We start from the raw sequence: 15,717 nt of genomic DNA on the forward strand, positions 1-15,717 counted from the left end.
ACGATCTGGGAGCCCACACATCTTAAACATGGCTCTAGTGCAGTGGTTCTCAACCATTTTAATGCCGCGACCCCCAACCGGTTGTAAGTCGAGGACTACTCAACTGGTGCAGCACCGTTTGCAGAATGGGACTTTCGGCGGGCTCAGCAGGACAGAGACAGCCTGGACAATTCCTATTGGCTTTTGAAAGTCAATAGAATTAGACTCAACTAATGGTGTTCAAGTGGAGCACCACTTGAACACCATTGGCATTGACAAATTCGCTATTAGTCAATTGCAAAAGGCAGCCTTACTAGGAACTGTTTCCATCCTGCGACGATATCTGTAATACCATCAAACATCCACATCTGCCTATCCCATGTCCTGGGTAAGGACTCGATAGGTAGACAAAATGCCAAATCCAGTCTGAACATCTGGCTGACTGTGCGATGATCCATAATAATAATAATAAAAGTTGGAGGTCATCTAGTCCAACCCTCTGCTCAGGCAGGAAACCCTACACCATTTCGGACAAATGGCTGTCCAGTTTCTTTTAAAAACTTCCAGTGTTGGAGCATTCGCTGCTTCTGGAGGCAGGTTGTTCCACTGGTTAATTGTTCTAACGGTCAGGAAGTTTCTCCTTAGTTCTAGGTTGCTCCTCTCCTTGATTAGTTCCATCCGTTGCTTCTTGTCCTGCCTTCAGGGGCTTTGGAGAATAGCTTGACTCCCTCTTCTTTGGGGCAGCCCCTGAGATATTGGAAGGCTGCTATCATATCCCCCACTCATCCTTCTCTTCGTTAGACTAGACATAGCCAATTCCAGCAACCGTTCCTTGTATGTTTTAGCCTCCAGTCCCCTGATCATTTTTGAATGGCTGTACAGGAGGGCCTGTAAACACACGGTGGTTGGGGGGGGGCTAGAGTTCTGTCTCCCTACAACCGCATACATACCCAGAAGCCGCCTCTTTCAGAACACGTGGGCTGGACAGCAATGGGGTACAGTGAAAAGCTTTAGCCCGAACAAAGGCCGGTGTTTTGCCAGTTGGTTCTGAGAGAGAAAGGAAGGTAGAATCTCATTATCACTTTCCCAAAGCACATGAAACTTCAACAGGCAGGAAACATAGCAATTGTTTATACCTTCTCTCTCTCTCTCTCTCTCTCTCTCTCTCTGTGTGTGTGTGTGTGTGTGTGTGTGTCCTCCATCTCGTTTACAGATAATCCCAAAGTTACTACAGGTAGTCCTCAATTTATGACTACAATTGAGCTCAAAACATGATGCTAAGTGAGACATTTTTTAAGGTGAATTTTGCCCCATTTTATGCCCTTTCTTGTCACCGTTGTTAAGGGAATCACTCCAGCTGTTAAGTTAGTAACCCAGTTGTTAAGTGAACCAGGCTTCCCCATTGAATTTGCTTGTCAGGAAGTTGCAAAAGGGGATCACGTGACCCCGGGGCACTGCGACCGTCATAAATATGAGTCAGTTGCCAAGAGTATACATTTTGATCACATGACCAGGGGGATGTTCAACAGATGTAGAGTGTGAAAAATGGTCACAAGGTCCCCCCCTTTTTAGTGCCATTGTCACCTCACTAAAGGGTCAGTAAACGAACGGTTGTAAGTCAAGGACTATCTGTAAAGGACTAGATTTTACAGGGTTCACATTAAAATCACTTTATTAAATCTAGAAAGAAGCCTTCTGGAGAAACCCAAATGATGTGAGGAATAATTTGAGAAGAAGCCAGGCTTTGGGAGAAGAATATACTTTCAGAAGACCAACCATGACTGCCTTAAAAGAATGAAGCTCTCAACGTATGGAACTGAAATTCAGGATAAGACTAATTTTTAATTGACCTTGAGTTCCCCCAGGATCAATTTCTTATATTAATCAGTTTGAAATGTATCTAATAAGCTACATTTGCTCCTGCTGAGCTTTAGCATTCTACAACTTACCAGCATCTTGCCATTCAGACTCATTTTTGTGTGAGATGATTATGATTAAGTAAATTAGCTTACCAATATTCTCAGATTCTGACATCTCCTCAACTTCTGGATTGTCTTCGTCTTCAAACTCCAGAATCTGTTCAGTTTCCACATTCCTCTTTTCTTTTGTTTTATTTCGACCACCTGTTTGTGGATTGGTTCTATCTCTCATTTCCTTAAATGGGGTCCTGTCCAGGCTCTTTGGGGTCTTCCCACTTGCACGTCTGTTTGGAGTTACCACTCTAGGACTTTGAGAGATCTCAATAGCTAAAGAGAAAAAAAAAGGAAGAAAAAAAGAAAAGAGAAAGATCTTCCGTCTCCTTCACAGATAATCCGAAAGTTACTAAAGGATTAATTTTATGGGATTCACATTAAAATCCCTTGCTTTATTAAATTTAGTAAGAAGGCTTCTGGGCAAACCCAAATAGTGAGGAATCCTTTGGGAGAGGACTATACTTTCTGAAGCCCAACTACGGCAGGCTTGAAAGGATGACGCTCTCAACATATGGACCTGACTCAGGATAGGATTAATTTCTAAATTGCCTTTGAAACCCCCCCCCCAGGATCAATTTCTTAAGTGAATCAGTTTGAAATGTATCTAATAAGCCAAGTTTGCTCTAGCTGTCCTTTAGTTACCAGCGTCTTGCTGTCCAGTCACTTTTATGTGAGATGGGCGGCTATACAAATATGATTAAGTAAAGTCAGCAGTGTGGGAGACAAACCAAAAAAAGCTAATACAATCCTTGGTTGCATAAACAAAAGCATATAATCAAAATCATGTGAAGTATTACTACTGCTTTATAAAGCCTTAGTAAGACCACACCTGGAATACTACTTCCAGTTTGGGTCACCACATTACAAAAAAGATGTTGAGACTTTGGAAAAAGAGCAGAGAAGAGCAATCAAGACGATTAAAGGTCTGGAGACTAAATGTATGGAGAATGGTTCCAAAAATTGGTATGGCTAGTACTGAGGAAAGAAGGATTTGGGGTGACATGATGCTTCAGCATCTCAAGGGCTGCCACAAAGAAGAGGGGCTCAACTTTTTTCCCAAAGCACCAGAAAGCAAGACAAGAAGCAACAGATGGAAACTAATTGAGGAGAGAAGCAACCTGGAATGAAGGAGAAACTTCCTAACAGTGAGAACAATTAACAAATGGAACAGCTTGCCACCAGAATTTCTGGGTGCTTCATCATTGGTGTTTTTTAAGAAAAGACTGGACAGCCACTTGTCTGAAACGGTATAGGGTCTTCTGCATGAGCAGCAGGTTGGACTAGAAGACCTCCAAGGTCCCTTCCAGTTCTGTTCTGATTAAATAAATAAATTAGTTTACCAATATCCTCAGATTCTGACATCTCCTCGACTTCTGGATTGTCTTCGTCTTCAAACTCCAGAATCTGTTCAGTTTCCACATTCCTCATTACTCTTGTTCTATTTCTACCACCTGTTTGTGGATTGGTTCTATCTCTCATTTCCTTAAATTGGGTCCTGTCCAGGCTCTTTGGGGTCTTCCCACTTGCGCGTCTGTTTGGAGTTACCACTCTAGGACTTTGAGAGATCTCAATAGCTAAAGAGAAAAAAGGAAGAAAAAAAGAAAAGAGAAAGATCTTCCGTCTCCTTCACAGATCATCCGAAAGTTACTAAAGGATTAATTTTATGGGATTCACATTAAAATCCCTGGCTTTATTAAATTTATCAGGAAGGCTTCTGGGCAAACCCAAATCATGTGGGGAATCCTTTGGGAGAGGACTATACTTTCTGAAGCCCAACTATGGCAGGCTTAAAAGGATGACGCTCTCAACATATGGACCTCATTCAGGATAGGATTTATTTCGAAATTGCCTTTGAAGCCCCCTCAGGATCAATTTCTTAAGTGAATCAGTTTGAAATGTATCTAATAAACCAAGTTTGCTCCAGTTGTCCTTTAGTTACCAGCGTCTTGCTGTCCAGTCACTTTTATGTGAGATGGGCGGCTATACAAATATGGTTAAGTAAAGTCAGCAGTGTGGGAGACAAACCAAAAAAAGCTAATACAATCCTTGGTTGCATAAACAAAGGCATATAATCAAAATCATGTGAAGTATTACTACTGCTTTATAAAGCCTTAGTAAGACCACACCTGGAATACTACTTCCAGTTTGGCTCACCACATTACAAAAAAGATGTTGAGACTTTGGAAAAAGAGCAGAGAAGAGCAATCAAGACGATTAAAGGTCTGGAGACTAAATGTATGGAGAATGGTTCCAAAAATTGGTATGGCTAGTACTGAGGAAAGAAGGACTCGGGGTGACATGATAACAGTGTTTCAGTATTTCAGGGGCTGCCACAAAGAAGAGGGACTCAACTTTTTTCCCGAAGCACGAGAAAGCAAGACAAGAAGCAACAGATGGAAACTAATTGAGGAGAGAAGCAACCTGGAATGAAGGAGAAACTTCCTAACAGTGAGAACAATTAACAAGTGGAACAGCTTGCCACCAGAAGTTCTGGGTGCTTCATCATTGGTGTTTTTTAAGAAAAGACTGGACAGCCACTTGTCTGAAACGGTATAGGGTCTTCTGCATGAGCAGCAGGTTGGACTAGAAGACCTCCAAGGTCCCTTCCAGTTCTGTTCTGATTAAATAAATAAATTAGCTTACCAATATCCTCAGATTCTGACATCTCCTCGACTTCTGGATTGTCTTCGTCTTCAAACTCCAGAATCTGTTCAGTTTCCACATTCCTCATTTCTTTTGTTCTATTTCGACCACCTGTTTGTGGATTGGTTCTATCTCTCATTTCCTTAAATGGGGTCCTGTCCAGGCTCTTTGGGGTCTTCCCACTTGCACGTCTGTTTGGAGTTACCACTCTAGGACTTTGAGAGATCTCAATAGCTAAAGAGAAAAAAGGAAGAAAAAAAGAAAAGAGAAAGATCTTCCATCTCCTTCACAGATAATCCGAAAGTTACTAAAGGATTAATTTTATGGGATTCACATTAAAATCCCTGGCTTTATTAAATTTAGCAAGAAGGCTTCTGGGCAAACCCAAATCATGTGGGGAATCCTTTGGGAGAGGACTATACTTTCTGAAGCCCAACTATGGCAGCTTAAAAGGATGACGCTCTCAACATATGGACCTGATCCAGGATAGGATTAATTTCTAAATTGCCTTTGAAGCCCCCTCAGAATCAATTTCTTAAGTGAATCAGTTTGAAATGTATCTAATAAGCCAAGTTTGCTCCAGCTGTCCTTTATTATTCTCCAAGTTATCAACGTCTTGCTGTCCAGTCGCTTTTATGTGAGATGGGCAGCTATACAAATAAAGTTAAATAAGTAAATGGGCTTACCAATGTCCTCAGATTCTGACATCTCCTCGACTTCTGGATTGTCTTCGGCTTCAAACTCCAGAATCTGTTCAGTGTCCACATTCCTCATTTCTCTTGTTCTATTTCGACCACCTGTTTGTGGGTTTGTTCTATCCTTAAATGGCATCCTCTCCAGGCTCCTTGGAGTCTTCCCACTTGCGCGTCTGTTTGGAGTTCTCACTCTAGGACTTTGAGAGATCTCAACAGCTAAAGAGAAAAAAAAGTTAGAAAAGAGAAAGGAGACACATTTAATCAATAGCTTTTAAAAACACAGTCTGCTGGCATGTGTCACTGAGTCTATTACTGTTTCGAGATCCTTTCCAAATATTCCACATTTCCTCTTTATTCACGTGTTAAAGGTTCATCTCAAAGTACCATGTGGCAGAAGCGAGCCAGGAGCTATTGCCTCTTTACCTTTTGTGCGCAACTCACCCCCCTGTTTCAGGTATTAGGGGACTGGGGGCTAAAACATACAAAGAACGGTTATTGGGTATGTCTAGTTTAATGAAAAGAAGGACTAGGGGGTGAAATGAAGGCAGTCTTCCAATATCTCAGGGGCTGCCCCAAAGAAGAGGGAGTCAAGCTATTTTCCAAAGCGCCTGAAGGCAGGACAGAAAGCAATGGATGGAAACTAATCAAGGAGAGAAGCAACCTGGAACTAAGGAGAAACTTCCTGACAGTTAGAACAATTAACCAGTGGAACAACCTGCCTCCAGAAGCGGTGGATGCTCCAACACTGGATGTTTTTAAGAGATTAGACAATTATTTGTCTGAAATGATACAGGGTTTCCTGCCTGAGCAGGGGTTGGACTAGATGACCTCCAAGGTCCCTTCCAACTCTGTGAATCTGTTATTGAGATATTGCTAGATGCTGCTCATTTCTCTTGAGTTCTCCATCACATTAAGTTATGGATTCTTTAACCTCCATAAAATTATACTTGTCTGGGTTCATATAACAATTCATAAGCTATTTTAGTATTCTGGGGAAGATAATGAAAAGCATTCAGAGGATGGATTTCCTAGGCTTTTGGAGGGAGTGATTTTTTTTTTTTTAAATCCATGTTTATTTTAAGGCTGAGGTGAAAATTTTGGAGTATTTCTCATCCTCCAAGTCACAAAACAAAGCCAACCTTCAGGAGCTTTCTTTAGAATTGCTCTGGAAATCACACCAAAAAAAGGAAAAGACTGAATTCACACAATACATGAAACCAAAACCAAATGATTATATAGCTTAGGGCAAGGCGTCACTTCAGCCCCAAGTCAGAGCTCTAAATTCAGTATTATCTACGCTGACTGTCACTCCCCTGTGATTGAGACAGGATTCTTTCCCTGATCTAACTGGATCAACCTCATCAACAGAATCACAGAAATATCGGAAAAATACGGCTTGAAGCTTAACACCTCAAAAAAACCAAGATCATGGTCATCAGCAAACAACCCGTTAATTTACCACCAATAAATTCAGAAGGAATACCATTAGAAAAAGTTGAAAGGATCACGCACCTCGGTTCTAATTTACATGAAAGCGGGGACATGACCACTGAGGTAAAGACAAGGATAGAGAAAGCTCGAACAGCATTCTTCAAAATGAAAAAGGTCTTCTGCAGTCACGACATAAGCCTAAGACTGAAAATCAGACTTGTCAGATGCTCTATTTTTTCTATCCTGCTCTATGGAGTAGAGAGTTGGTCTCTGACAGAAGGCCACCTGAAGAGACCAGAAGCATTTGAAATGTGGATTTATAGGCGGCTGTTACGTATAATCTGGGTTGACAAGATCAGAAATGAGGAGGTGATCAGCCGCCTGGGAAAGCCCAGGAAAATCATCAAAACAATTAAAAAACGAAAATTAGAATATTTCGGACATGTGATGCGACACCCAGAAAAACACGGCATACTCCATTTAATCCTCCAGGGAAAGATTGAAGGCAAACGAGGTCCAGGCAGAAGAAAAACATCGTGGCTTCAAAATCTAAGGGACTGGTTTGGACAAAACTCAGCAGCACTTTTTCGTGCGGCTGCTGATAAAAACAGGATCGCCAACATGATCGCCAATGTCCGATAACGGATATGGCACAAGAAGAAGAAGAAGAACTGGAGATGATGGGAGCTGAACCTGGGTTCTGCACGTGTAATGATTAAGCGGAGGCTCCTAATTAATTACATGTTTCAAGGCAATTTATTCAGAGTGGCACAAGATGGTGTACCTCCATTCGCAGCATTTTTTCCACATAATTCTTGCAAAAGCTTCCACACATCTACTGGCTAACTACCGGCCACATACACTTACTTTTTTCACGAAGGGAAGATCCTTTCTCCAGGTCAACCTTGGCCAGACCCCGTCCTGCAACTCCTGGGAGAAGGTTATCCAACTCCTGGGTGAAGTGTGCCACCAACTCATTCACTGAACGCCTGGCAATTTTTCTACTCAGCCAAGTTGAGAAACTGCTTCTTGCACCCAGGCCTAGATTGGCAAAATTAAGAAACAGTCACAAATATTAAATGTAAAATAATAATAATAATAAAATACTGAAAGGCATTTTTGAAGGTTACACTAGTACCTTATTCTGGATCCACTCCGGGCATTTTTACAATTTTTGGAGGCAAGAGACGCTTCCAAGTCCCCAAGATGCTTTTTCAAAAGGCAACTGGACTTTGTTTCTCCTTGAAGACGCTCGGCTTCTCACCCAAGAAGCTTCTTCAGTCTTGACTCAAAACTGAAGAAGCTTCTTGGATGAGAAGCGCAACGCCTTCCAGGAAAAACAAAGGAAGTCCAGTTGCCTTTTGAAAAAGCACCTGTGGGACAGCCATGACCTGGGATGACTGAGAACCTCCATAGACAAAAGCTTCTGAGACATCTGCCAACGTGGAGAGAGAAATAATAGCAAAGCATAGATCAGAGTTCCCCAATCTTTCCAGCTTTGCGGACCCAGGTGGGTGGGTGGGGCGAGGGGTTGGTTCCGCACTCACGGCGGGAAGCATGTGAGCTCGCAGCTCCACTTGCACCAACAGCGTGCCTACATGCCTGCCGCTCATGCAAATGGAGCATGCAGGCATGTGCTTGCCTGCTGCTCGTGCAAGTCAGGATGCCCGTGTGCACCCACCCGCTCCTTCCACGGCCCGGTTCCGAACAGCCCACAGCCCGGCAATGGGCCGTGGTCCGGAGGTTGAGGACCCCTGGCAAAGAGTGATATATGAAGGTATTTTTTCCCCCTTCAGCCCAGCAACTAACATACCAATCTTCAAAGGCTGTTTGTGAGTGGAGGGTTCCTCATCAGGACTGTTTCCATGAAAATTCTTTTGCTGTTGCCTTTGAGGTGTGACTCTTCTTTTCTGGGAAATGCTTTCTGTGCTGCTGGCATCTTCAGATCCTGGACTTAAGTTCTCTTTTCCCAGACTGAGTCTCAATCCTTTTCCTGCACCCTCTGGGCTCTCTTGGCACCTTCTTTTGGAACGATCGTCCTTTTCTTCCGTGCATTCGGTTTCTGCTTCAACCGTACGTTCGCTTCCTGGCGCCAGGATTTCCTTTGGGATGCTTTCGGCCACTTTTTCAACTTCCATGTCAGATGTTTCGTCCTGTCTGGCTAACCGTGTTTGGCTAAGAGATGGCGCCCTCCCATCACCTAAAGATTGCCTCGCCAAATCCGGTTCTGGTGGAACATTAGACGGCTCCGTGTCATTCTCCTCACTGGAATGAGGTGGGAGAAAGACTTCTGTCTCCACCGACTGAGCCTCTGTGTTGTTGGATTGGAGCGTTGTCATTTTCTGGTCTTCAGGATAGTTTTCTGCTGCTGGCAACAATTTAAACCAAAGTTAGCCGTTCAGATGGAAATATAACTTTGATTTCATTATTTTTTTTTTTTTTTGCTTCTCGATACCATCCCAGGTTCAGTTGATTCTGTCTCCAGAAGAGATTGTAACCCATTCTCACCTCTCAGTTCCCAGGCGGTGCTCTAACAGACACACCAAAACAAAAACACCCCAAATCGGACTCACAATCTTTGATCTGCAGCAAGCCTTGTTCAAGACCCCCTTCAAAATCCTTCACATTAACTCCTCGGTAGTGTTTGGGCCTACGCATCAAGCCTTTTTTCCCAGCAGAGTTCAATGGTGCTGGAGTTGTAAAAGAGATCTGAAGAGACCTGAGAACAGAACAGCAGACAGCGCTAGCACTTATGACTTATATACCGCTTCAGAGTGCTTTTACAGCTGTCTCTAAGCAGTTTATAGAGTCAGCCTGTTGCCCCCCAATAATCTTGGTCCTCATTTTACCGACTTCGGAAGGATGGGAGGCTGAGTCAACCTTGAGCTGCTCAAGATCGAACTGCTGGCAGTGGGCAGAGTCAGCCTGCAATACCGCATTCTCACCACTGTGCCACCATGGCTCAGATCAGATCCAGTCCATGTAGCAGTGGTTGGATCTTCCTGGATATTAAGATCTTCCAGAGCAGAACTTCTGAAGGTAACCCTTTTCTGAGATCCATTTAGCCAGGATAAAACCATTTCCTGCATCATTCTCAGCCTACAGATTGCAATCCTCCCGGGAACTGCATTTGGTCCTCATTGTCCCTGCCTTTGGAAAATCAGCTGAGTTGCATCGCTTTAGATGGGCTTTTAAAGGATGCCAATATGAATACAGGTAGTCCTCGACTTACAACAGTTCATTTAGTGACCGTTCAAAGTTACAACGGCACTGAAAAAGGTGACTTATGGCCATTTTCCACCCTTACGACCTTTACAGCATCCCCGGGGTCACGTGATTTACATTCGAATGCTTGGCAACAGGTTCGTATTTATGACAGCTGCAGTGTCCTGAGCCCATATGATCCCTTTTTGTGACCTTTTGACAATCGGCTTACTAACTTATCAACTGCTCCAGTTCACTTAACAGCTGTGGGTTGAAAGGCCGTAAAATGGGGCAAAACTCAACAGAAATTTGGGGCTCAACTGTGCTCATACGTCGAGGGCTACCTATACTTGTCAGCTTAATGCTATTGCAAATACTTTCTTATGTATTTAATTGATAGCAGTAAAAGTTTAACCGAGCAGGATGGCAAAATATAAATAGAACCCATGAATGAAATATAATAAACGTCAATAATATCCAATAGGTAAATCATAACCAACAACTGGAACAAAATCATCTGTGCCTACAGCTGCTTTGCAACATATAGAAAGCTCAATGCTACACAGTAGCCCACCAACGTCTACCCGGCCATAACAGAAGAATATGCTAAATTTAAGCCTTGTTTGACTAGGGCAGGGATAGGCAACCTTGGCTCTTTTATGACTCGTGCACTTCAACTCCCAGAATTCCTGAGCCAGCTATTGCCTACCCCTGGACTAGGGAAAGTGGAAACATGGCACATGGGCCTAAGACTCTCCACTCTTTGTACTGACTGAGGCACTATCACAGAAAAACAAGTATTTTCACAATTTCTGCCATCCTGACATGTCAGCCCCATCTGCTAAGCATCTAGAGGCAAAGGAAGCAACAATAGTTTGAGTGCAACCAAAAAAAAAAAAAATTGCAACCTACTTTGTCAAAGATGTGTGGTCCAGCAAACCCTGATCTGCAAAGGGAGATTAAGATATATTAGATGGGCTGCTTATATGCGGAAGTCTTACTACTGAAATATGAATTAATGAATAAGTTGAGCTAGTCATTAGAAGTCAATGAAATCACTGTCCAAAGTAAGATAAATAACTTAATTGTATTTATTGCCACGCCCAGGATTTTTTGTTAACTTCAAGTCACTGTTCTACTTTAGGGGACCTGAGAATAACTTGGATCTGCTTTAATCTGAGCAATGTCACTGCAGCATTCTTCAACATTATAGAGAAATTAAACACGGGAATCAGCAGTAATACCCAGGAGAATATACAGTAATAAATATGTTTACTGCCTATCCTATTTCACAGGCCAGGCATGTCCTCTTCCTTGGAATACATTAACTGGCCATAATATAGACATTATTATCTCTTATTTCTTCTGACCATTATCTGATCTCCATAAAGAAGAGTGCTGTGATCCAGGCTAACAAATCCTTAGGTAATTTTCTTAACACTTTAACCTGACTTATAGGATGTCAGAAACATAGGATCAACTATTTCCTTTATTTCTTTAAGCGAAACATTTTTTAAAAAAACATCCCAAACTTGATCAGATTAGCCTACACACTTACCTGTGCTGGAGTGAAGCTGGTTATTCAGACCTCTTTCAAATACGGAGAGACGGACCTTTTTCGATCTCGTAGGATGCCGTGTAATCTTAGACTTCTGCCTCTGAGAGAGGTCTGACAGGCTGACTTCCAGACTGCTAAAGGTTGACAAGACAGAGCTAGCAGAATACTGTTCTCAAAGAAACAAGCCTTCATAGTGCTTAAATCAAAATCTAAACAATTCTAGGTGCATCGAAAGTATATATACTCTGCATCAATATGTCTGTTTCATTTTTAATCCATGCTGAGCATGACAGAATAGCTACGGCAATACTTCCCTTGGTTAGGTAATAGGGAAAATAGATTATTCAATGAGGACCAAAATAAGGAGTTATTATTCAGAAGTGGTACGTAACTGCCAGTAAGTGAGTCCACGTACTATGTAAAGATGTGATTTGACTGATTTGCAGTGGATGCCAAATGCATACAAAAAAAAAAATATCTAATCAGATTTTAGCCATATAAGTTCTCAGAACTCACAAAAGTAGACCATTAAAAGTATCACAATATTTTTATTAACAATTTAATCGATAACATCTATTAATTTAATAATAACACAAGTAATAAACTAATACATTATTAATTCCTTGCTTGAATGCATTTCAGTATCAGCCATTTCTTGGCTGATTCCAAGAGAAACAGAAATATTTTTATTTAAGACTTGGTTTGGTGGCTTTAAAATGTCTGCTTTTAAGGTCCATGCCCATTGCAGAGAAACAAAGATTTCACTGTTTTTTTGTTTTGCCTTTTTGGGTGCTGCAATTTTACATTACGATCCTAAGTGTGTTACTCAGAACACTCAAAAAATAGCTGAAGGTTTGTAGCCTTTATTGTAGTCAATGCAAAACACAAAGGAACCACTTACATGGAAGAATCAGTCTTCTCAGGAAAATGGAAAAATGTATCAATTGGTTTTGGAGAATCAGGTTTCTCAGAAACAAAAGGGGAAACAATTGGCTCTGTGGAAAAAAACAAACAGTGAACATTATTTCAGCAAGAGCTGAATTCAAAAGTGCTTCAAAACCATGGCTGTCACTGCCCTGTGAGTTCTCATATCGTTCATCCTTTCACCTTCTGAAGTACATCCTAGACTGTTCCTTTCATTTGGCATAACACAAAGATACAACTGACTCTGGGTGGGGAGAGTTTACTAGCCATCCTTCTGGATGTGGAACATATTGTAGCTAATAAACAGTGTGCAAGTTAAGATGGTGAACATTCAAAATGCAGATTATCCTTTCAAAATTTTAAACTTGTCACTGAAGTATTTCATTTTTTATTATATGTTTGTTGTTTCATGTTTCTGGGTCTTTGTTGTTGTGAGTAGCCTGTAATTAGCAATGACTCTGTTTTATCTGTGATTCTGTACTTCTCCAATGTAACACGACCTGAAATGTTGCTCTCCCCCACCCATACTTACGTGTCTGTAGGACCTTCTTAAAAACGGTTCGAGGTGTTGCAAAATCCATCAATGCAGAGGTGGTAGGTGCCTGGTAAGCCACAGATCTTTGATGATTGAAGGGTACAGCCTGAAATAAAAAGAGCCCAAAGACGGTGATTGCAATTGTAAAAGACAAGTGGCAATGAGGCACTCCACTAATTCAATACCAGAATTCATGAATACAAACAATTAAGCAAGGATATCACCTCTTATTCTGCTTATTATATAAAAGTTAGGCTGAATAAGGCTGTATTTTGTGGAGATTTATATTGTCATGTAATATAAAGCCATGTAATACATCTTATAGTTTATGTGTTTCTTTTTCTTCACTCTACACGCTAAAACAATGGCTGCATGTTATTTTAGCCTATTCTAGTACATCATACAATGTAAGTCATTTTCCCTAAAGGAAAGCTTAGGAGTTCTCTCTTAAACAACTATGCCTGGGTCTATTGTTCCTTGACAATGTCTTTCAAGAAAGCACAAGGGAGGGAAAAAAATCAATGAAGTAAGGTGGGAAACAATTCTTGTCTTTACTCTGGAAACATACAAGGAGACTGTTGCCCATAAATAGTCAAATCTCAGATTCTCAGGCTTACTCAGATGGATGGAGAGGTTTATTCCTGCATTTCAGAACTAAGTGGGAGAAGGCTCACCCCCATAACTACAGTGACCATATGCCCTCTATTATAAAGGATAGCCCTTTATTTCAAAAACCTGTCATTCAGATTCATTTTTTTACTTGCTTTTGCTCTTGAACTTTCCTTTGTAAAGCAGTTTGTAAACATAAACAATTAGGGTTTCCCCCCCCCCCGTTCTTGTGAGCGTTTCCCCCCCAGATTTGCCCCTTTTTTTCAGGCTGGACCTTCGTTTTTTCCAAGAAAAGAGGCTCACGGTAGATACAATCCTTCTGGAGTCTAGCAAGCAGGGCCATGTTGGGAATGAGAACGGTAGTCCAAGACAGGTGGGAGAGGGAGGAGGGCTGGGGATGATAGGAACTGGAGTCCTCCCCACCCCACCCATATTGAAAGAAGACTGCTTATGGCACGTTGAGGCGGGAAAGCAACGCTTCTCTGGTCGGGTTGCCGGGAGAAGGGGATGCCGCCGCCGCCCAAGCCTTCTAGTCCCCGCACCTTCTGGCTAGCCAACCGCAGCGACTTCCTGCGCTCTTGCGGTTCCCTCTCCGGCTGTTTTCGCAGGCTCCATCGGCTGGCCATGGCTCGCCCGCCGAGACCGTTACGAGACAGGCACGAGCCGGCAGGCGCTCTGCGAAGTCCTCTCCCGCGTCGGGATTCAAGCAGACACCGCTGCCCAGCAACTCTCGCGAGAACGCTCCAGCCTCCCTGCCTCGCACGGGCCGCCGGGAGATGGAGTTCCGGATAGAGCCCGCCCGGAAACGTTGGACTGCTAACTGGACGTGGGTTGGTTTCCATTCGTAACGTGTTTGTTTCTCCACGAAAGCGCGGGGATTTGCGTCGCAGGGTGGGATCGAGTTCGGGAAGGCTGTTCTGCCGCCTCTGGGATAAGGAGACCAGGGGTCCTTGGAAAGAAGAAGAAAAAGAAGAAAGCTGGCTTGCATCTTTTTTCAGTAGGAGGAGATGCTAGCATCCAATGATCCCGCAGTAACGTACTTTTCTGTGCAATCTTGAAAAGGTTCGGGATTCCAGTTCTCAGTTGCATCCTTGTCCAGCTGGACAAATAATTCTGCATACTCCAACATTGAATAAAGGGACCCTCTTCTGTCAGTTCCGAACATAGCTATGCCAGCTAGAAATATGGCAGTTCCACTCCAACCGATTTTTGAAGGCAGCAGATTGAAGGCTAGTTGGGAGGCTGGATTCACACAATATGCTAACTCAAAACCAAACAAATTAAACAGTAAACAAATACACCACTTTGGAATCTAGAGGACTTGGTAATGGACCAGAAACTATAGAGATCTGGTAGCTTATTGTTTATTAACTCAGATACTAATCGATTTAGCCCAGCATTAATACAAACCCTATCAAAGGCAACAACAATAATTTTATATTACTTAAGTCAGCAGTGTGCAATCTGCTGTGACAGAACTTGAAGGCAAGCATTCTCGGCTGGAATTCTCCATTGGAAGGCCTTCCCGTGAAATATAAGATCTGCACTCTTGATTTTAATTTTTTTTTTAAAAAAAACTTTAAAACAGGACTGTTCTGAAATGACTGGGGATTAATAGATGAGTCAGCAAAGTAATTAAATACTTAGTAAATTTTCTTGCTGAGTGAATATACTCAATGTTATGCTTTTATGCTCGTAAATACAGTCTGATTGTATTTTTGTTTATGATTGTGTATTTATATATTGCTGCTTTTGAGCTAAGCGTGGTTAATGCCTGAGTTAAAACCTAGTTAATTAAATAGATAGAAATATTGAACACTGGGGGGAAAGCCACTGAGTAATAACTGGAGAATTTCATGAAATTGTAGATAATCATTATTCAAGATCATTAATTAGTAATGGAAGTGGCTTTTAGAGGGCATTAAAAATAGCTAGAGAGCCAGTCTGATGAAGTGCTTAAGCACCAGGCTAGAAACCAGAGACTGTAAGTTCTAGTCCGGCTTTAGGCTGGGTGACCTTGGGCCAGTCACTATCTCTTAGCCTTAGGAAACAGGCAATGGCAAACCACATCCAAAATCTTGTCAAAACAACTGCAAAGACCTATCTAGACAATCACCAGAAGTCAACACTGACTCAAAGTTGCATTCTCCCATAAAGTTATTAAAC

At 42.1% G+C, this 15,717-nt stretch overlaps 1 protein-coding gene across 3 annotated transcripts in view; it reads right to left on the bottom strand.

Annotated features, from left to right (window-relative positions):
* Window positions 1–15,378, bottom strand: part of CENPT (centromere protein T) — a 19,006-nt gene extending 3,628 nt beyond the window's left edge. The window contains exons 1-13 of one of the 3 annotated variants that reach the window (XM_039327441.1): window positions 14,094–15,378; window positions 12,940–13,048; window positions 12,385–12,478; window positions 11,484–11,614; window positions 10,838–10,871; window positions 9,295–9,440; window positions 8,535–9,089; window positions 7,589–7,762; window positions 5,282–5,506; window positions 4,596–4,829; window positions 3,293–3,526; window positions 1,992–2,225; window positions 930–1,026 (exon numbers count right to left, since the gene is read on the bottom strand). In XM_039327441.1, the coding sequence (XP_039183375.1) occupies window positions 930–1,026; window positions 1,992–2,225; window positions 3,293–3,526; window positions 4,596–4,829; window positions 5,282–5,506; window positions 7,589–7,762; window positions 8,535–9,089; window positions 9,295–9,440; window positions 10,838–10,871; window positions 11,484–11,614; window positions 12,385–12,478; window positions 12,940–13,048; window positions 14,094–14,393 (2,567 nt within the window). In that variant the 5' untranslated portion in view covers window positions 14,394–15,378. Of the gene's footprint in view, window positions 1–929; window positions 1,027–1,991; window positions 2,226–3,292; window positions 3,527–4,595; window positions 4,830–5,281; window positions 5,507–7,588; window positions 7,763–8,534; window positions 9,090–9,294; window positions 9,441–10,837; window positions 10,872–11,483; window positions 11,618–12,384; window positions 12,479–12,939; window positions 13,049–14,093 lie in introns of all 3 variants that reach the window. The other 2 variants (XM_039327439.1, XM_039327440.1) reach the window with 2 other exon arrangements.
* Window positions 15,379–15,717: the final 339 nt, after the last annotated feature.

This window comes from Crotalus tigris, unplaced genomic scaffold, assembly GCF_016545835.1.
Source record: "Crotalus tigris isolate CLP2741 ecotype Arizona unplaced genomic scaffold, ASM1654583v1 scf7180000024362.2655971311:6658466, whole genome shotgun sequence".
NCBI classification, from domain to species: Eukaryota; Metazoa; Chordata; class Lepidosauria; order Squamata; family Viperidae; genus Crotalus; species Crotalus tigris.